Source organism: Rattus norvegicus, chromosome X (genome assembly GCF_021556685.1).
Source record: "Rattus norvegicus strain SHRSP/BbbUtx chromosome X, alternate assembly SHRSP_T2T, whole genome shotgun sequence".
Lineage (NCBI taxonomy): Eukaryota > Metazoa > Chordata > Mammalia > Rodentia > Muridae > Rattus > Rattus norvegicus.
Genome location: NC_141554.1, coordinates 139,090,001 through 139,112,499, shown reverse-complemented (window position 1 = coordinate 139,112,499; position 22,499 = coordinate 139,090,001). Strand labels below are relative to the sequence as shown.

Genomic DNA, 22,499 nt, shown 5'->3' with positions numbered 1-22,499 from the left:
AATTAACTGTCTGAAGAGAGTTTTAAAAGTACTATTAATAGTTTTGTTAGGGTATGAGGAAGAAATCAGGATACATGTCTTCAGCTATAAATAGAGCCAGTTCTATGTAACTTTTAGTTTCAATGGAAGCCTGGGTAATGTTCTGATAATCCAAAAAGAACTATTTTAGGCTAATTAGAATAATATATCAGACCCACCCTCAAGAAAACAAACATCGAGGATCATAAGATTTAAATATTTATTTTTAAAATCCCCCAAACACTGACATATACTTTACCTAGAAACAGGTCTACAGAACTGACACTATAATGAGAAAGCGATACCAGTTGTATTCGGGATGCAGTTGTGGGGTAAGGCTTTCCATAATCAATTTATGAACTTGTTTTATTTTCACAAAAATATGAATGTCACCCATTATTCAAGCCACACAATTATTTGTACAGCACTATGAAGAACAAACTGCAATTGAGTTTCAGTTACTACATGGATGAAAAAACTAACCAAGTCATTACTTCAAGGTACAGGCAACTGAAAACAACAGTTAGAGGATAGGCACCAATGAAAAGAATTTTCTTGGCATATGCGATGTCCTGCCTTTAAAATATTTGTATTTCTTTTTTAAAAGAAGGTATGTAATTGACATTGCAATTAAAAACTGCATTAGCTACTCATACAACATTTTTCTTTTTTCACATTTGGCAGTTGCTCAGACATTTTCAAATGGTTTGTGCTGAAATCAAATGTGAAGGTACAAACATTAACATCTTAACTGTCAAAATTAATCAGTACCAACAATTCTACAGCTACAAAACTATAGCCCTAGTTCAGCACTTAGGCAAACATCATATATATTATTTTTTTAGCCATATATATGGCTAAAAAAGGCCATTACTCACTGAACAGTACCATAAATAGAGCTGAAAATTAACTGCATAGTCTATCTTACTATTGTATGACGAGAAATGATCCTGCCCTATGGTTTTCATATGAGCTGGACAATGTTCGTTTAAATACCCCTTCAGAATTGAACACACTATACGTATGTGTGGATAATTACAAAGAAAAATGTATAAATAGTTTCTATGAAAATGCATTACCATGACAAAAATGCTGGTATAAAGTTATGCTCATACCTATTGATCAGGTATTTAATCACAAGACAAAAAGTTGTTAAAAGTTTGCTAAATTCAAGCATATAATATGTGATTTGAGCTGAAGATTTAAAGACTGAAGCCAGAATAACTCCACCATTCTAACAAAACCCCCCATTCTTGGCTAAATGAGATTACTTTAACGTCTAACCATGTTAAATACGGCTGAATTGCTTTTTCCATTTGAAAGAGAAGATAGATACACCAAGAGGTATGTCTGCTGCTACATGTTGCATGGGAAATGCTTCACACACAAGGTTCTCCAAGTGCTAGACATGGAACTGCCTGAATTCAGAACAACTTGCTAGGAAAATGAATACTTTTCTAGGTGTTTTTTTCCCCCAAGAGCTTCTTAAAAAACACTTGTTTTAAGAAGGTATTACGTATTTCTACCTCACTACAAATTGTCATTTTTAGTGGGGGGGGGGAGAATGCATTTTGAAGTTTGATAATTTACAAACATTTAATAATTAGGATGACGTTGAAAGACCTGTATGTTTATGAGTGTACAGTTAACTAAATTCCATACCAAACAGTATTCGTTCCAAGAACATAAGAAATAACGGTACCTAAAATAAAAAAACAAAAAAAAAACAAAAAAAATCAAAAAACAAAAACACTGTATCTCAACATTTACTACAATACAGGCAAAACTATAGTATTAAAATTATTCCATACAAAATAATCTCTTTAAAATACAAAATGATAGCCACCATCACAAAATAGTTGAATAGCTTCCTCTAAATCTTCAATGTGGCAAAGATCCAAAAGGCACATGGAGCTCATGAGTTAAGCATTATTAAGGTTGACATAGCTTTGGTGGGTTTCTCCTGGTCCACATGAAACAGAAGCCAAAAGAATGACAACAAATTTCTTAAGGGGATTCATCCGCAGAACACCTACAAAACATAAACAAGTATAGCTCAATGTATAATTATAAAAGTCATCTATATTTCTTACTCATGAACTGTACAATGAATGAAGCCAAATTATTTCCATTGAATCTTCCATAGATGTGTTAAAAGATGTAAAAGAATGATCAAAAATTCTGTTTGATTTCACAACTTGCAATGGATTTGTTTGCAAATAAGAAAAGAACTGGGGGATTTTAAGCATGGTTTAGCTCTAGAGTCCCAAGTAGGCTTTACTGGATGGAAAGATAATTAAGGGGGATTTTATAGGTCACGTATTTAGTTTCACCTTGAGCTTAGTTGGCTAAGGAAATCAAAAGATGGGACGAGAAGAGATATAATGGGTTTAAAGCTAAAATCTGTACAACTATGCTTGAACTTGCTAAAGTTAATGACTACGACTGCATGCATACAAAAGTGTTGTTTAAGGAAAGAAATTTCAAATCAACTGTAAGAACTTGGTGAGCCAAATCAAAGTACTAGGAGATGAGACAGAAACTAAGTGCAATCAAATGGCTCTATTACTCCCTCGACTGTTTTCTCCAAATTTTTTAATAGGCATTTCAGAAGGGATCAAATGGAGAAAATTTGCTACTGGCAACAATCAAAACAGTGGTGTTTCTGTAAAAGCTAAGAGGACTGTCATTGCTTTAAAATCTTTGCTAATGCTAAACTTACTACCATGTCAAAGATGGTCAAAAATGATCTCTGCATTCCTCAAATTTCCTTTAACCTATTATTATAGATGTTTGTACTATTCTATAATAAGGGACCTGTATTAATCCAGAAAGTTACAGATAATGAAGCCTACTGTCTCATATTCTTTAATAATCACTCCTCGGATGTGCATGGTACTTCCTGAAGAAATATAACAACTAATAAACAATCAGCTTATATAAATCTAAAAAAAAGGAGTGGAAACCTGTAATGTTACATGTACTCGAATAAGAACGTAGTCAGTGACATTTTCTGTCTTTTCATCCTAACATGGAAAGATAGGGCAAAACCTGGGCTGTCTGGTTCAGTAGAAATGTACCTTCCCATAGCTCAATAAAATCATTCCAAAAGCTAACACTGGGTTGGGCAGATGGCTCAGTGGGAAAATCCTTGAAGTACAAGCACAAGGGTCTGAATTCAGATCTCGAGCACCAGTGTTCTGGTCAGGTGTGACTGAGTCCACAGAACTTCAGCACTGGAGGGCAGAGAAGAATGTTCTCGGAATCATTAAACAGGGCAGGCTTCAGGTTCAATGAGAGGCCTTGCCTCAAAATATAAGGTGGGAGGAAGTAGAGGAACAATTCCAAGGTTGACATCCTTTCAACCCAGGCCCATGTGGGAGATAACTCACCCATGTAAATAACTAACTCTCTCTTTGTCTGTGTCTCTCTGTCTCTCTGTCCCGCCCCCCTCAAAGCAGATGTTTACGTTTGGCAAGAAACAATTCTGTTTTCAAGCATACAACTATTAAAACATGATCTTGCAGGAAAAACGTAGGAAATGGCTACATAAAAGTGACTTTATTACATCAGAAACTCACATCTAAAATGCCAACAGAAGTTTGAAAATGACCCTTCAAACTTACTTTTGAAATTTTTCGATTAGTTTCTTCACCATTTTATCTGTGATGCCAGGACAGGCAGCTTCGGCCACAGCAATACTTTTCTCAAGTTCTTCAATTGCCTGGTTTCGGCTTGCATTGTTCTCATCCTGCTGTTTAAGCTGAAAGAGAGTGATGGCTCTAACATTGAAAATACCCTGCCACCTGAGAGAGATAGTGGATACTAAATAACCCACACTTACTTCAGCAAATGCAGGTGTGATTATCATAGACAAACAGCTCAGGGTTTGCACAAGATCTTGCTCCTTTGAAGAAAGAATACAGATTATACATACGAAATTAAAATAATCCTTCATGGCTTCCCTGAGTTACGTGATAACAAATGTGAATCAATTTGAATTCCTCCTTCAAAAGACAGAAGATAAAGCCGGTCCCTATGTTTTCTTTCTGTCACAAACTGTCATCCATCAGGGTAAGTCCCCAAACGTCTAGGATTGCAACAGATAACTGATTCCGTGGGTTCACATATCTCTACATGGAATGAATTTTAAGTAACAGTGGCCATTTCGATGACTTCTGTGACTTAATTAGGTCACAATTAATAATAAATAAAACTGATTATATATAGCGAGGAAGACAGGTATGCAGGGGAATGAAATTGTAGCAGTTTTGCACGTTACTATACCATAACACTATTTTTAAAAGTCTATCAGGAGGTCATGATCAGATGAGAACATAATATAATGACCTGTTTATGAAGATTATATGATGAAGATTATTACTTTGCACACTAAATAAATAAGTGAATAAATGAATAGATAGATAAGTGAGTGAGTAGATAGATAGATAGATAGATAGATAGATAGATAGATAGATAGATAGATAGATTAGCTCCATACACATACTTCCCCATTCTGCAGTTTCTTTGGATCAGGCTTCTTACGCACAGTGGTGAAACTCCATTCAGGGTGGGTATTACTTTCCCTGCTGCTGGATTCCCTAAAGAAATGCCAAGGATGCATAAGTGATTCAGCACAGGAAAAACAAAAGAACAAAAACTAAGAAAAAAACCCCAAAACCCAAAACCAAACCACCGAATCAGTGAAAGAAGACTCGGAAGAGCTCTCTAACAGAACATGTCACCTCAGTTTCGGGTGGTTCCACTATTTCACGCAACAACAGCAGTATTTTCTCAGCTCTTCATGTTCACCCAAACCCTCTGTGGAGAGCCATCTGTGTCCATACTGCCATTTCCCCATGCCTGAACCACGATCTCTAGTGGCATGCTTTGTGTTTTTAAAGTTTCACCGAGAAGTTATGGTTAACAAGCCTTAGATTGGGCACAAACTATCAAGATGTTTTATTCATTTCAAATATTAGGCAGTTTCTCATAGATGCAGGTGCCTGAGAACACTGTGTGGAGAACTGGAGTGCTGCCTTGTGGAACTCCTGAAATCCTGGTGCAGCCCTTGCACTCTCCTACTCAAATTAAGATAAACGCACAGAAGCAGAACTATTAACATAAAAACTTTTCCATGGGGTAAAAACCATACATAAGCAAATAGGTGTAGCAGTTCACAGTTCAGGCTGATCACAGTTTGGTCCATGGCCAGAAAGTAGGAGAGGCCATTAGATCAGTTCTCGAAAGGGTCGCACAGGTTGTCATCACAATATGAGAAAACATAGTTCCTTATTGCTTCTTGTGAACTAGAACTCCTACAGTCAAATCATATTCCAAAATTTTGTAATATACTCAAGTATCCACTAGGGGTTAGACCAAGACCATTTAAAAGCAGAGCTTTCCCCTTTAAAGCATGTTTCCAAATTCATTGTAGTCCACAGACTGTAAAGAACTTCCCATTGGCCAAAGTGACTGCTTGAAATATGAGTAATCACTTAGTCTAAAGTAAGCATCCCAGGTCACTGTGAAAAGGCAAAGAGTATGCAGACGGACCTGCCTTTAAGAAAAAACCTGTGGTAATTTATACATACGAGTCAGAGCCCTCAGAATCGGATTCCTCATCACTGTGGCCTTCTGCCTTCCATCTCTTAAATCGATCAATCAACTCAGTCAGATAAGAAGTCTTCTTTGAATTTTTTACGATGAACTTATGCTTCAAAAGTTCTTTAGCCGTAGGACGCTAAGGCGCAAACACAGAAAAAAATGAAGGACATATGACTATGTTAAGGAACTTCGGGATTAAGATAGGTGGTAAAATGACGATTGAATTATTAAACTGAAATCTGTAAAATATCGTGTTTATATACATGGGGATAATTACAATGTAAGAGGAGAACAGACAATTCTATTTTCTTAAAGCAGCTCAAGGTAACCACATTAAAATCAGCATTTCAGCTACCTAATGTATTAAAGCACAGTAGACAGAAACTACGATACACACAAGCATACCAGGAGGCAAAGCCTTCTCAGAAATGGTAGAACTTGGAAAGTAAACATCTAAAAGTGTCAAAACAACAATTTAAGACACTTTTACCACACTGACTGTAATTTTAAAAAATTCATGCAAATGAGCAAAATTGCTGTAATTTTGTTATCATCCACACATCTCCTGGAACCCTAATTTTGCCATTGTCTGCCCATATCGTAATATACACTTTTCTATCAAACATTAATTTTTGTTTATATAAATTCAAACACCGAGTGCTGTGGGAAATATGCTCCTTTCAGTATTTCATTAATAGTAGACTGTTTACTGTCAACAAAAAATAGTTACATCAATCTTAGGCAGTGCTGGTGCAATTTGTAGTCACCAGGAGTGAAAAGCAATTTTATTTTTAACACTCCAACAATTATAATACAATTAGTCAATTCCATTGCTAACAGGTATACATGAACTTTAATAATAATAAGTGATAAAACATGATTTAGTTCCCCAATTGTCTTGAAATAGGAAATGATCAGATAGTTGGGGATTAAAATGATGATGTAGGGAAGGAGGGAAAAAAAGGACAAAGATCTAGTTAAGAACAGGGAGGAATTAGCAATACAGAAGACAAAAGCCAGCTTCTCGGATGGTCCGCAGATGTTTTCCTCCACCACAGGAAAAGCCACCTTTGTTAGAAGTAGATGGAGCAATAGGAAACCCAAAGTGGCAATAACAACGCATACTCACAAATGATGGGTCTTTATTCAGGCAAGCATCAATAAACTCCTTGAAAGACTTAGTAAAGTCTCCAACAAGCGTTGGGGGGTTGTTTTTTGGAATAAGAAACAGAACTCTCATTGGATGCATGTCAGAATTCGGAGGCTCTCCCTTGGCAAGTTCAATAGCAGTAATTCCCAAAGACCATATGTCAGCCTAAAAAAAAATCAATAACAAAACCTGTTCATCATCTTGAAACTCCATTCGAGGATGCTGCACCCCCCAAACTTTGTATCTCATGAAATGTAGCGAATTATAATAATTTTAATTAATGGAACTCAAGAATTAGAAATTTAAATTTCATGTTTTGTAACAGGCACTGTACTACTTGAGTGCTAAATAAACCAGACGAGAGCCCTTGCCTTCAACTGGCTCAGATTCTACTAAGACGGACAGATACATGAATGACATAATGCCATATGGGACTAAGCTCTGTGGGGAAACAAAGCAGAATAGGGGAATAATGGCCAAAGCCGGGAAAGGAGCTCCATGTTGATGCAAGATGGTTGGGAGAGACATCTCTAGGCAGGGAATGCTTAGAGAGAGTTCACTGGATAGTGAATAGCAAGGCTATTCCAGACCCAGGGGGAAGCCACAGAAAGGTCCTAAGGTCAAAATGAGGCCACAAGGGCTGAAGCAAAGGGAGTACAGATGACAGTGGTAGAAGATAAGTTTAGATAGGCAGACAATGGCCAGATCATGTGGTGCCTTATATGTCTGTCATTGTAAGGCTTCAGATTTCATTCCAAGTGGAATGAAAAGCCATCGAAATAAATAGAGTTCAACTATTACCAACACCAATGAGATTTCCCATCGAGAAACAAAATATGACATCTCTCTTTTAGAAGCACATGTAAGGGAAGGTGAAGTTAAGGAGCTTATCAATGAGGCTCTATCTAATTAATTCCATCTACATAGGGAATACTTTACTTTAGAGTCATAAGCTGACTGTTGAATAACTTCAGGAGCCATCCAAAATGGAGTTCCTACAAAGGTGTTTCTTTTAATTTGTGTGTCTGTCAGCTGGCCAGCAACTCCGAAGTCAGCCAGTTTAACATCACCTTGTTCTGAAAGCAAGACGTTGGCAGCTAGGTGGCAAAGAAAAACAAAATGAATATCTCTCAGTCTCCCCAGAATGTATCTGTTTTTCTCAGGTTTCTACTTGACTTTTGTATACCTTTAATGTCTCGGTGAATTTTCTTTTCAGAATGTAGATAGTCCAGACCTTTCAAAATCTCCTTGAGCATGGTGGCAATCTGGAATTCATCAAATGGACCGGCCCGTAGCTTAAGGACAAAACACATGCATATTCACACACTTTTTAAATTTTGCAAAAATAAAATTCAAAATTGGTATTTTTGAAACACAGGAATCATTTAGTTACCTGAAATAGCCTATTAAACCAGCATTTAAACAAATGAGAAACAAAAAAAACTTAAAAGGGAAAAAGACAATAAAAGAGCCATGTCAAATAGCTGTACAGGATTTTAATGGTTATTTGTGGGCTGGGGATACAGTTCGGCTGGTAGAATTCATCCATAACATGAGTAAAACTCTGAGTTAGATCAACACCCATAACTGGGTGTGGGCACACACGCTTGTAATTCCAGCACTTGATAGATGGGTGCAGGAAAGTCAGAAGTTGAATTTCATCTCTAGCTACGTAGACAACCTGAGCTACAGGAGAGTCTGGGCTCTAGGAGATCTGTCTAAAAACAAGTCATCCACATACACACAAATAAATTTATCTTGAAAGATCAGAGAAGCATTTTTTTGCTTAGATACTAGCTCCAAACTCTGGGGGTTCTAAAATTTACATCCCAGATTCAATACGTGGGAATGAAATTAGAATGGCTATCACATGGGAAAAAGGGAATCTGCTATTTAAGGAGTGAAACTCTCCAGGGGAACGATGGGGTCTAACGGGAAGACTAAAGAGCAGGAAGTTAGGGGTGACGGAGGGAATACACTGAATGTATAATATATGTGTGTGTGGTGGTTCCTCATGTTGCACTATACTATGCACAAAGACTACATAAAATAAGAATGCCAAAATCATGAAGAAATCAGCTACTTGAATTCTGCAATTGCTTTTAGACATTCACTACATATTAACACTGAACTGGTTTTTCAATCAGACACTCCTAATTTAAATTCAGCCAGGAATATAATAACTAAACTATTCAGACTCTCATTGTAAAAAAAAATGAATCATGGAGGAATAATATTTTTTCAAATAAATGTAACACACTTCCCTTTCTTTCCCCACCCCTGTACCAAAGCCCGTCATCCCAACTGGACGACAAGGAAGGCAATCATTAAGTTTCAGGAGAACTTGGAATGGAATACCCAAAAATCTCTCTTTAAAATAAATGGTCATTTTAAAATTCTGGTACCTCATAAAGCACAAACAGTGGACTGTACAGTATTATTACAGGAAAGGGTGGGAAGTAGAAGTCAGAGGCGAGGTAGAGTTCTGTTTGCTGGAAGGAGGGGAGAGGTGGTACAAATCAAACATTGCCTATTCTGCCTTACACTGGGAGGGATTCACAGCTCTTTGGCACCTTGTGTATTTCATCTTTCCATGAATGCCATATTTATACTGAATAAAGGGCACTTTCATGTCAAAATTGAACAGCTTAAAAATAGACCTGGTATTTTGGTTTCACCATTTGCTATTAAGAGTAGTCTGGGTATACCGTATTCTCCAGGGATGCCTGTAATTCAATAGATCCCTTTGCTAGGGAACATTATCTATTTACTTTCAAATTTATCAGCCTCCACCTCGATGTTTTTTAATTTAAAGGTTAGTAATTAATGTGATTCTAATGGTGAAAATGAGACATTGTTTTATTGATGGCTAACAAAGAAATTCTTTGGAACTACCAAATAACCGAAGGATATATATTATATGAGGTAAGATTGAACTTTACATGATCATAAAATATTAGCACGGCATACAGTCCATTACCTGAGAAACTGGACAATGACAATTTAAGAGAACTCACTATCATGCTGAAGGATTTTTAAGTGTGGAATAGACAGCTCAATTCACTGCCTAATATAAAAATTGTAAAGCATTTCAGTAAGAACAACAAAAAGGGCCTTAAAGATTCATTACCATATATTTAAAGATTGGATGATAATTCAAAGTAAAACTTCAACTGTCAGCTGAAAGGGGATGGGGGCAGATTAGGGGGGAATGGAGGTCGGATGGTCAATGTGGTTTGATTTTTCTGGACCATCAACATATGAAAAATGGCCTCAAATCTGTGGTGCACATGCTTCATAATGTGTGCTGGGAGTCATGAGAAAAGGAGAACGAAGGAAGTCAGAAGTAGCAGGAATGTCACATAGACTATAAAAGGGAAACTTTGTTTGTTTTGCACACTTTTGCTTTTTCAAATTTTAAATACACCCTTGGGAGAGATTATGCCAAGGTCTTGGACTCCATTCCTTGGAATGCTTAACTGAAATTTCGCTGCAGTGTTTTAACTCTCTGCCCCGGGGCAACATACCTGCCTTCTATAATCTGCCCAGGTTTGAAAGTAAGGATATGCAAAAAAGGGACAATTACTCCTTTAACGACCCTGCACTTGTGGGTTTATACATTTTACCTACATTCCTTTCACTTCCTGCCAGTCCCTAAGGCAGCATGCTACAGTGGGCTGGCTTTTATAACTAGTGTACTGTCCCCAACTCTCCATGGTGTGTACGCTTTAGCCTATTTACCCAATGATATGTCTTAGTGCAAGACACTGTAAATGTTTTTAGACAGAAACAGTAAGTAATACATTCAATAAATCTGCATCTAATATGGCCAAAGTCCACACAATGAATCTGATGTATACTGTATAACTGCAACATGCAACACCATTCATAATCACATATTATTCTATAAGCTGCGTGCCAGTTGGAATTGAAAAAAAGCTCTGCTTAGCAACCATCTTGTTTTCTCTTGCTACTCTACAACAAATTCTTAGATTCCCAAAATGATTGCATTCATCTATCTATGAATATACACGGAAAAGAAACATGTTTTCCCAGCGACCCCTATCCTTTATCATTAAATCACAGTCTTGTTATTATTATTTTTTTTATTAACTTGAGTATTTCTTATATACATTTCGAATGTTATTCCCTTTCCCGGTTTCCAGGCAAACATCCCCCTTCCCCCTCCCCTTTCTTATGGGTGTTCCCCTCCCAACCCTCCCCCCATTGCCGCCCTCCCCCCATAGACTAGTTCACTGGGGGTTCAGTCTTAGCAGGACCCAGGGCTTCCCCTTCCACTGGTGCTCTTACTAGGATATTCATTGCTACATATGGGGTCAGAGTCCAGGGTCAGTCCATGTATAGTCTTTAGGTAGTGGCTTAGTCCCTGGAAGCTCTGGTTGCTTGGCATTGTTGTACTTTTGGGGTCTCGAGCCCCTTCAAGCTCTTCCAGTTCTTTCTCTGATTCCTTCAACAGGGGACCTATTCTCAGTTCAGTGGTTTGCTGCTGGCATTCGCCTCTGTATTTGCTGTATTCTGGCTGTGTCTCTCAGGAGCGATCTACATCCGGCTCCTGTCGGTCTGCACTTCTTTGCTTCATCCATCTTGTCTAATTGGGTGGCTGTATATGTATGGGCCACATGTGGGGCAGGCTCTGAATGGGTGTTCCTTCAGTCTCTGTTTTAATCTTTGCCTCTCCCTTCCCTGCCAAGGGTATTCTTTTTCCTCATTTAAAGAAGGAGTGAAGCATTCACATTTTGATCATCCGTCTTGAGTTTCATTTGTTCTAGGGATCTAGGGTAATTCAAGCATTTGGGCTAATAGCCACTTATCAATGAGTGCATACCATGTATGACTTTCTGTGATTGGGTTAGCTCACTCAGGATGATATTTTCCAGTTCCATCCATTTGCCTACGAATTTCATAAACTCGTTGTTTTTGATAGCTGAGTAATATTCCATTGTGTAGATGTACCACATTTTCTGTATCCATTCCTCTGTTGAAGGGCATCTGGGTTCTTTCCATTTTCTGGCTATTATAAATAAGGCTGCGATGAACATAGCGGAGCATGTGTCTCTTTTATATGTTGAGGCATCTTTTGGGTATATGCCCAAGAGAGGTATAGCTGGATCCTCAGGCAGTTCAATGTCCACTTTTCTGAGGAACCTCCAGACTGATTTCCAGAATGGTTTTACCAGTCTGCAATCCCACCAACAATGGAGGAGTGTTCCTCTTTCTCCACATCCTCGCCAGCATCTGCTGTCACCTGAATTTTTGATCTTAGCCATTCTCACTGGTGTGAGGTGAAATCTCAGGGTTGTTTTGATTTGCATTTCCCTTATGACTAAAGATGTTGAACATTTCTTTAGGTGTAGCTAGCAAAGCAGAACCAGACATTGCTAACCCATTTCCTTCATTTAACATCTGAGGAAATTAAGTCACAGAGTGACTGACACACTCAGTATCAGGCAGCCATTTAGTAGAGCTAGAATTAGGTTACTCGACTTTGAACCAATATGGTACTGACAACATTTTAATTCATTAAATATATATTAATTGTCATTTGTCTAATTATTACGTAGAGGTGGACAGCAACATGAGATAGAGAAAATATGCTTCTTTTGCTTAGACATAACATTAAACTGAGCAAAGTATTAGTAGTGGATACAGCTTGGGTTGCTAGCTGGGATAGTGTCAGCAGTCCATGAGTAACATTGCTATTACAGATTATAGCTTTCCTAATGCCTATAGAATGGGGGAAAGGCACAGAGACTATCTTAGGGGACTCAATAAAATAAGTGGTGGATTTGTAAAGGACTATCAATATTTAAGAAATACAAGTGGGGACTAGAGAGATGGCTCAGCAGTTAAGAGTGCTGACTGCTCTTCCAGAGGTCCTCAGTTCAATTCCCAGCAACCACATGGTGGCTCACAACCATCTGTAATGAGATCCGGTGCCCTCTTCTGGTGTGTCTGAAGACAGCTACCCTGTACTCACATACATAAAATAGAAAAAAAGAATGAAAAGAAAGAAAAAGAAATGCAAATGGTAGAGTAGGGTAACTGCAAGACCCTGTACTATAGAAATATGATCATTTAACTTCAAGAAGGGAATGCATAAAAGATTTTCTTTCTATAAAAAAATGCCTTTTTGGAGAGGAGACAGAAATAGAGAGTAAACTAAAGACCCAATTGGGTAACTCCATAAGCTACCATTAATTCCTAGGCGGTGTGGCTCTCCATTGAGTTTAATTATCATTTCTTTGGAATAATTTAACTATGGATCACCTTCCCTTATGGCACAAAAAATCTCTTAGACACGTTCCTCGTCATTAAATTATCTAAAGTTTTAATTCACTGGCAGTCAGGGCTAAGGCCTTTTATTTTTTATTTTATGTGCAGGCATAGTGGTGTTTTGTCTGCATGCATGTCTGTGTAAGGGTGTTGGATCCCACTGGAACTGGAGTTACAAACAGTTATAACTTGCTATGTGGGTGCTGGGGCTTGAACCCAGGTCTTCTAGAAAAAACACACAGTGTTCCTAACCACTGAGACATCTTCCCAGTCCTATAGCTTTGGAAGCAGATACAAATTTAATACACAAAAATCAACGTCTGGTATATTTACCAAAGAGCAAACATGCTGAGAAAAAAAACCAGGGAACTAATTTCATTTACTATTGTCTCAAAGACATAGAATTGGAATTTAAATACCTGACCTAGGAAGTGAAAGAATTCTACAATTCCAATTTTTAAATATTGAAGAAATTGAAAATGGTAGTAGTTGGAAAGTATATTTAGTAACACATATGTATATATACATATATATGCATATATGCATATAACAGCAATTAATGACAAAAGAGGCCATGAACTAGAAGAGAGTAAGAATGAGTGTATGGGAGATCCTGTCTCAAATCAAAGTGGATCACTCTGGATGCTGAGGGAGAAAAATTATAAGTTAGAGGGCATCTGGTCCTCAACAATTTAAAAATAAATAAAAAATAAACAAATATATCACATAGTATTAACGATGTAAGAGAACTTAGAAATAACTTAGTACAAGTTCTTTGTGTTATAGGATCCATAGGTCCGAAGTCCAAAGAGTCCATGTGTCAGAGACTTTGATGAGTAGAGATGCTTGTAGAACCTCGAACAGCTATTTGTCCATTTAACAGTCAATCTGTAGCAAGTTGACTATTATAGCCTATAATGAATTTTAAATGTAGGTGCAGGTTAATATTTTTTCAATGGAGGGATCAATTTTGGTACCATCACAATAACTTAGGAAAAACAGTTTTTCTCAGAGACATTTTCCATGTGATCATGTTCTTATTTTCTTACACCCCACCAGATTTTAGCACTGTAAACATCTGTCTAGGAAAATAAGCTAGCAGCTATCTCAGTGAGTAAAGGCACTTGCCAACAACCCCAGTGTCCTAAGTTTGAATTCCAGAACCCACACGGCAGGAGGAGAGAGCATACTTCCATAACTTGACCTCTGACCCACGGACTGTGTGCATCCCTTCACCTTTATAGCTAGGTAGCTAGATAGCTAAACAGATAGATAGATAGATAGATAGATAGATAGATAGATAGATAGATAGATAGATAGATAGATAGATAGACAGACAGACAAGATATTTTACAAAGTAAAAATCACAATGATAGTAATACTTTTCCATTATTTTAACAACCTCCCCCAAAAAATACCCAACCACATTTTCAAATGACCTACTGAGAACAAGAAAAACGTCTATAGAAAGTTATTTCTACAGGCCAACATGATTAAACCCTCCCATCAGTCTTGATCACCCCAGGCCACTCTAACAGAGCATCACAGGCTGAATGAAACAGCTAACACTGATTCCTCAGTTCTGTGTGCTAGAGAATCTAAGCAGATGGGTATCTCTGAGAAGACACTTCCTGGTTTGAAGATGGTCCTTGTCACTGTATCCTCATATAAGAATAAAAGTAGAGTTAGAATGTACTCCTGAGAGCCTTTTGATAAACACACTGCTGTCATTCCTGAATACTCCACTCTTGTGGCTTTATTATACTTCCTAATGTCATCATGTCTGGGTGGGGTGAGGGTATTGACGCATACATTTTCAAAGACTGAAACCTTAGATTTATGATCACTGTTACCTACAGTTATCTCAATGTAGTTTAAAGTTTTTCTTTTTAAATTATTTTATGAGTATACTTAACCAGTAAGTCATCTCTCCAGCTCATATATGTACTTTTTAAAGATCCAAATATACTCAGTATTAAGGAAAGCATAAAAGTGTCAAACTGACATTGGCGCACAATCACTCTGAATTTCTGGACTTTATTTTACTGAGATATTAGTATTTATTTCTTACATAGAGTAAGACTGTCTGCATCATGATCTAACCTGTGATACACAGAGTAGAAGCACCCTCTAAGCAGACTTAAAATTGAACATCTTACCCTAATAAGTTCACTTGCCCCAAAGTTACTGCTTACATAATTACAGAGTTAAATAACTTTATGTATGTGTGTTGTGTTATATATAATTATTTTAAAGTACTCACAAGATCCAATGCTGAACCACCACCTAGGTATTCCATTATTATCCATAGTTTTGAACCCTGTAAACACATAAAACAATTTCATAGTTACATGCCTGGCCCATAATAACCTACTAGAAATAGGTAGATCTCACATAGTAAACAGTGTACTGGTTATGAAATGCAGGCTTTAACATGATTGTTTGGAACCCAGAACATATATTGTCTTTCCATAGAAAATTACAGAGTGAAGCATCAAATTCTAAGCCTACACCTTTTTCAAATCTACCTCAACGATACAGCTATCCATACACAACTAGTACTTGTCATTATTTAACTATTACTAAGTTTTATAAAATCCAGAAAATGAACAATCACTTTAAGTCATTATCTTGAATAATAATGAAGGGAAAATATGGGCTGGAGAGATGGCTCAATGGATAAAAGCACTGACTGCTCTTCTAGAGGTCCTGAGTTCAAATCCCAGCAACCACATCGTGGTTCACGACCATCTACAATGAGATCTTGTGTCCTCTTCTGGCCTGCGGGCATACATGCAGACAACAAATTGCTGTAAAATCAATCAGTCAATCAATTAATCAATCAATCTTTAAGAATTTAAAAAAGAAAGATGGGAAAGTATAATTACATTAAAATGAATATGGGTGGAAACTTTTGAATGCTTTCTGTGTAATTTTAGAGTTGGAAGATCCTAGGCATTTTGCATTGTTCCACTTGTTTTAGTACACTTTAAAACTTTTACCAGCCATAATATTTTTGCACACACATGGAATCCAGAAAAAAACTACCCCCAAAAAGAGTGTGTAGTTTAATATGAGCACTGCAGATAAAATTAACTTGTAAGTTGAACAAGAAAAAAATTATAGGGGAAATATAAAAAAATGCACTATAAAACAAATGCGTGCACACACCCATGCATGCATGCACACATGCTCACACACCATCTAGCTCTATTGGATGACTAGGAAAACAGTTCATTAGTCAAGTGCTTGCCTAGACCCCATGAGACACTGGGTTTGATCTCCAGCACCAAACACCTTCCCCCAAATAAAACCTTTCTTAAATAAATCACCAACTTCCTCTTTCTTTCAGATATAGCTTGAATTGCTCCTTTCTCTACAGTACTTTATGAATGGTATTCACTGAAACTCTGTGAGACCATAGAATTGACTAGAGGTAGAAAGCTGGTTTAAGTACGCTAACAGCAGTCACACTATGAATGAATTGTGCGCTGTAAGCCCATTTCCAAGTAAAATATTTAGGTTTTGAAGCCTGCATTTCCTCATTAAAATAACGTCTATGTTTGGGGGACAGTGCTTCCAAAGGCAATTTTAACATAAAGGCATCCATAGTAGGATAGCCTAAAGGCTTCAGACACTACCTACAATTTTATACATTAACCGTTTCTGTAGAGAGAAATAGTTACTGCTGTGCTTCAACTTATGACACAAGGACTATTTTTTAATCATTTAAAAGCCTACCTGTAGGAGGAAAATTCTCACACCTCCTCTGCTAGCCTTTATACTCTAACATAACTGGATCAGTTTAAAATGTACAGCCTTACCCTGAGACTGAGAAATACTTATCAAGGCAGGGAGTGGACTCCCAGAGAAAAGATGCAATGAGGAAGGGTGAAAGATTATATAATGCCTCTGTCCATGTGTCTGGGAACACATGTGTGCGTATGTGCAGATATTGAATGTAGAGACTGAAATGGATATTGGATGGCTTTCCTACATTGCTTTCTTCCATATACACAGGGGCAGGTTTCTTAGCCTTTCCCCCACTGAAGTCTGAGCTTCCCATTTGGTTAGTCTGGTTGGCCAGCTTGCTCCAGGGGTTCTGTGTTTCTCCTCCTTGCAGGCTGAGATGACAGGCCAGAAGCACTTACCCATATTATATGTAGGCTGTGGAGATCTGAACTCTGGCTCTGATGCTTGTATATCAAGTGTTTTACCTGCTGAGCCATCTCCCCAACCTCATGAATACTTTCCTTGATGGTGTTTTTGGACGGGGTATATAAGAGAAAGCATTTCTCCCAGACATTTTGCTCCCTCTCCAATAATCTTGACATCCATTCTGTTCTGCTAGAGAACTGAGGAAGCAAAGCACTGAAATTCCTACATCTACATCAGGAAAGAAATGAATGCCCACAGCAGTGAAGGAGAAGCAGCACTGTAGGAGCGATTCCTGTTACTCGCATTTATGTATAGCAATTGGGCACCGAGAACCTGACAACTGTAAACAGATACACCTTTACATGTTTCCAAGAGGAAGAAAAATTCTTATAATGACTTACAAATTAAGATTTGTTCATTTGCCACAAACATGTTCCTAATAACTAAGTACCCTCTCTATCATGCGAACTCAGAATGCTTCCTGTGTGCCTGACATTTAAAAACAATCCTTGTAAAATATGCTTCTATTTTGCTGTTCTGCATGAACGAAAGCACCTGTTTTTCAAGTTAAAAAACAATGCATGACATTTTGTTTGTACCGGTTCAAATCGTTCCAACTGTCACCAAAATGGATGCGGAGAAACCTTAAGCTGTGACCTTAGAGAGCGGTATATATAGCTGAGTTTGCTCAAGTCCCAACTAAATAACTTCTACATCGAAAACAGGGCTTCGTACAATCAAGCAAGCTATTCACTGGAACTCTGAGACAACCAGATTTGAGACTTGACAGATTTTTATGGCTACCTTCTTTAGGTCACTCCATTTCTAGACACGAGCTTCACTGGAGGATGTTCTGGCCATCTAGATTCAGGGCAAGGCCTGAGGGAGTACAGCAGAAAAAGAAATGCCAAGAAGCCTTATCCCTTTGCTATTCCTTGATGGTGGTGGACTCCAATTATTTGCCACTAAATCAGACACTTGGGCAAAGCGGGGGAAAATGCTGCTACAAAATTAGAATTTACTCATATAAAAATGTCCTTAAGACGTCTATTGCACATGGGTACACACACACACACACACACACACACACACACACACACACCTACACACACACACACCATGAGGATTATTTGTACTATGTACAAGTTGATACGACTGGGAGGTCTATTATTCCAATAGCCTATTACACTGATGACAAAAGCTAGAATGTATAAATGTAAAAAGGCAGTCACAAAAGGATAGACATTGTACCTAGAGTGGTTAAGATCATAGAGTTAGGCCCAAGGAAAACGGTTGCCAGGGAATCCAGCAATAGGGAAAACCTGTATATTGGTATAGAGTTTCCATTGATAAAGGTACACTGGCAACAATAGTGAGTGACAGTTGAACAACAATGTAAAAATGGCACACTTAAAACGGATGCTAAGTATGTCAACTACCCTCCAGGGCAGAGGCCATTCTCAGGAATAGTCAGCCAATGCAAACTAGGCGACATGTTTTGTGCTTATTTTTAAGAGAAAGAACACGAAGACAGGAAGGGATGGGGAGGAAGGGAGGAGCTGGGAGAAGCTGGGGGAGGGGAAAGGTAAAATGTATTAATTTCTCAAAGAATAGTACCATTGTTAAAAACAAACCCAGAAAGCAGCTAAAAAGGTAAGTTTGTGTTATTTTTAATCGTGATTTTAAAATGTAGCATGAATGATTTTCTAGAATGACGGAGGACAATAGAGCTAGCCATATGAAGAATGGGGACTGGAACTCTATCCCCTCTAGACAATTTTGTCCAGTTGGGAATGCCTTGTCTATAAGCCAAGCCCTACAAAGTTATATATGAAGTAGTTCAAATGCTATTTCCCCAGTGTTAGAGCTCCTGCACTTGACAATACTCAAATGTAAGTAGGTGACAGGAGAAACCTTTGAAACCTGGGGCTGAGGAGGGAGACTGAACTGTGAAGTTGTCAGAATAAAGTGACCGAGAATACCCATCGTAGGATATTCAATAAATACATGTCTGTTGAAATATGGGGTTTCTTAGAGATGGATTACGTTAAGCCTAAAGCCATTTGTATTTTGAGAAAAGAACATTTTACAATGGAGAAAGAAATGGCCATCAAGCTTTATCAGAAAACCCTACACACATTTTCAAATAAAACAATATTCCAGAGGCACTGAACATATTCTACATGCAATTACACATGAAGGTTTGGTTAAAAAATAAAAAGGCCATACAACTGTAGGTTTTACTCTGAAACACTTCACTTCATTCATTCTTTTTTTTAAAAAAATTACTGGTTGTAATAAATATGGATCTGAGGGTGGGGTCATATTCCCTTAACATAAAGGTAATTTCAGCAGCAAATACAGGCTTGATTCAAATTCCATTCAGTGCCTGAATGAGCTTCTTTTTAAAATTTACATCAAACTAACAAAATATTTAAGGATGATGAAAGATTCTTCAATTAGTATGAAGTCAGAAGAAAAGGGCTTGCAGACTGTAGAAGTCTTCATAAAGACTAACTTTGTCAAGACAAGCTGCAGTGAACGGAGAGGAAAGGAAACCATTGTGGTCACACTGATGTGTTTGTCTGGTTTTTTACTCTTGTTTTTAAAGATGGAGTTCTACAGTGAGCTCAGTCAAAATTAATACCTAGTAAATGTTTGCATGTCTGAAGGAGATCACGACAACTACACACAGTTTTAGAGAACGTATAATTTTCTCCCAAATGCAGTAAATTTTACTCCAGCTTACAGTGAAGCCTTGGTTATGTATGATATCCTGTGTAAATCCCATATCCCGTTTTGCTCAATTAAGTTGACTCACAAACTCCACTGCCATCTGAAATGCACCAACAGGCCCCCAGTACATAGCTAAGTCAGTTGACAAAGCTGTTCCCTCATGGTACTAACAGGATGTGGTCTTAAGTTATGCTGACTGCATTAAACAGAACCCTATTATATTTGATGTGGTTTTAGTTTACAATAAAAATGCATGCCTATGCAATCACAGTATGAAAATATAAATGAGAAATAATGAGTTGGTTAATTTCAGTGAAGTACTTAGCCCACCAGGGTGGTTCAATGGTAATCAAAAAGCTGCACAGGGTAATAGCAGGAGAATCACAAATTCAAGGCCAGCCCAGACTATACTTTAAGGAATAGGATTTAGCTTAGTGGTAATACAACACTCTGGGTCTCATCCTTACACACACACACACACACACACACACACACACACACGTGCATGCATGGGCACCCAGCCCATGCACACATGGGCCTGACTCAATTTTAAAGTAATTTTAAATCAGAAAACAGTTCTAAGTATTGTATGAATATCCACTCACCTCTAACAGCATTTATACAGTTTTATCATGAAGAAAAGGGTTCTTCAAATACCCTTTACAGGACTTCCATAAAGAATTGGTAAAGGCGATAAAAAATAAAAATTCCGTTTTAGCCTTTAGCAAACTAGTTTTCTGTCATGGGCTGCTCCAAATACATTTTCCCATCAGTATTTGGGGAAAACATCAAGTATTAGTTTGCACTATGAAGAGATGAAGTCATTCATAGATGACTAGTGTGTGGATACTCCTAGGCTAGGCTGAAGGGAGTATTTTAAAATATGATCTTTTCCAAATAAAAGCCCATGCAGCTGCAGCACTTTTGTCTATGAGAGGGCTATGAATAAAGGCTTAAAGTATCAAATAAATCCTTGCTACCATGGTATTGCTGATTTAAAATAAAATATATCTAAAAACCCGATTTTACACAGGGTTGATTTAATATTTTAAGCCAGCCACCCAAATTAGCTTATCTGATCTAAGTGCCTAAAAATAGCAAGGGTTCAGGTTTGCTCTAGAGAGAGTCTGGAATGGCCAGGATTCAATCCAGAAAGAGCAAACTAGAAAGAGCACTAACACCTATGAACACTGCCTGCAACCAGGCCAATTGTGAGAACTGGGGGAGAACCTGAAGGTCCTGAGATCGAGAGATAACCCCGAAGAGTCCCATAAATGAATAGGACTTGCTAAGTTAGGTATCTTACTCTGCTTTACTAAGGGATATAACACCTAGGACTAGTCAAGCTAAACTTCTTGTCATCAATGAATTCACAACCCAGTGAGAGAAAAATGCATAGATAACCACTATAACTTAATATATTAAGGGTCATACTTATGTACGCCATCAGTTCTGAGGTTGAGACAGATTAACCTATTAAGAGCAGAATGTGGAAGCCCAGAGGTACAGCTTTTCTGCAGCAAAGAGGCCTTAATGATCACTGATGTTTCTCTTCCACTGTACCAAAAGTTCAGGGATGGAAGAGGGCATATGAACACTGGTGTACTTTCCAGAAGTGGCTGTTAACTCTAACAGTGGTTCAGTTGACACTATAAATGGTACTTGATTCTGCCCAGAGGATAAAGACTGACGATTCCTATTTTATGGCACTGCCTTTTGAGCCAGGCACGGTGTTGCACACCTTTAATCCTACCAGGCAGATATCTCTGAGATCAAGGCCAGCCTGGTCTACATAGTGAGTTCCAGGAGAGCCAGGGCTACCTAGTAAGATCGGGTCTCAAAAGTAAACAAGATACTGCCTTTCTCTGTAGCTGAGATGAGCCAGCAAGCTCTGACAGCACATCCTAGTGATGCCTGCATAGAGGAAAGCCTCTGACGGTGCAAGCCAAGATCCTGGGAACAGGAAACATAATGAAAAAGAAGAATGGGAAAGAGAAAGTAGAGCTGGCCTCAAGGCCCAGAAACGTATCCTTCTCTTTAATTCTGCTAAGAAATACTTTGTTTTCTGTAAGAAGATTCACTCAAATAGAATTGACATATAAACACCTGCATGTATTTAATATTTAAAATGAAGTATTAAGACAGGATACTTTCAAATACCCATTACTAGGAACATCGACAAGGATGGTGAAGAATCTGCCAGACACGTCCTTGTTTTTGGCTCTTTGTAGTAAGTGGGCAGATTCTATCAATTAGTGTGAAGTGAGTATAGGCAGCAAGCACGAGTGAAAGATAAAGGCGCAGCACACGGTCTGTGGTGAGCTCGAGAAAGCTGTGGTTCCTAGGCTGACGTTCTCTATCCAAATAATGGTGAGAAGAAGAAGAAGAATAACAAAGTGTACAAAGGAAGCTTGAGAACATATCTGCTATTTAAAATATTAAAGATACAGTACCTTAAAAAGATACTAGCTTTCAAAAACAGAATTAAAAGAAAGCAAAGCACAATGAAAACAACTTATAAAATAATATAGCATGC

At 37.9% G+C, this 22,499-nt stretch overlaps 1 protein-coding gene across 3 annotated transcripts in view; it reads right to left on the bottom strand.

Annotated features, from left to right (window-relative positions):
- Positions 1 to 224: 224 nt before the first annotated feature.
- Stk26 (serine/threonine kinase 26) overlaps positions 225 to 22,499 on the bottom strand; it is a 64,971-nt gene continuing 42,696 nt past the window's right edge. For all 3 annotated transcript variants that reach the window (XM_087600200.1, XM_087600199.1, NM_001191736.2), the window contains 9 exons: positions 15,333 to 15,389; positions 7,962 to 8,070; positions 7,715 to 7,872; positions 6,755 to 6,940; positions 5,613 to 5,761; positions 4,526 to 4,619; positions 3,863 to 3,925; positions 3,645 to 3,781; positions 225 to 2,050 (listed from right to left, as the gene is read on the bottom strand). In XM_087600200.1, the coding sequence (XP_087456326.1) occupies positions 2,026 to 2,050; positions 3,645 to 3,781; positions 3,863 to 3,925; positions 4,526 to 4,619; positions 5,613 to 5,761; positions 6,755 to 6,940; positions 7,715 to 7,872; positions 7,962 to 8,070; positions 15,333 to 15,389 (978 nt within the window). In that variant the 3' untranslated portion in view covers positions 225 to 2,025. The remainder of the gene's footprint in view (positions 2,051 to 3,644; positions 3,782 to 3,862; positions 3,926 to 4,525; positions 4,620 to 5,612; positions 5,762 to 6,754; positions 6,941 to 7,714; positions 7,873 to 7,961; positions 8,071 to 15,332; positions 15,390 to 22,499) is intronic.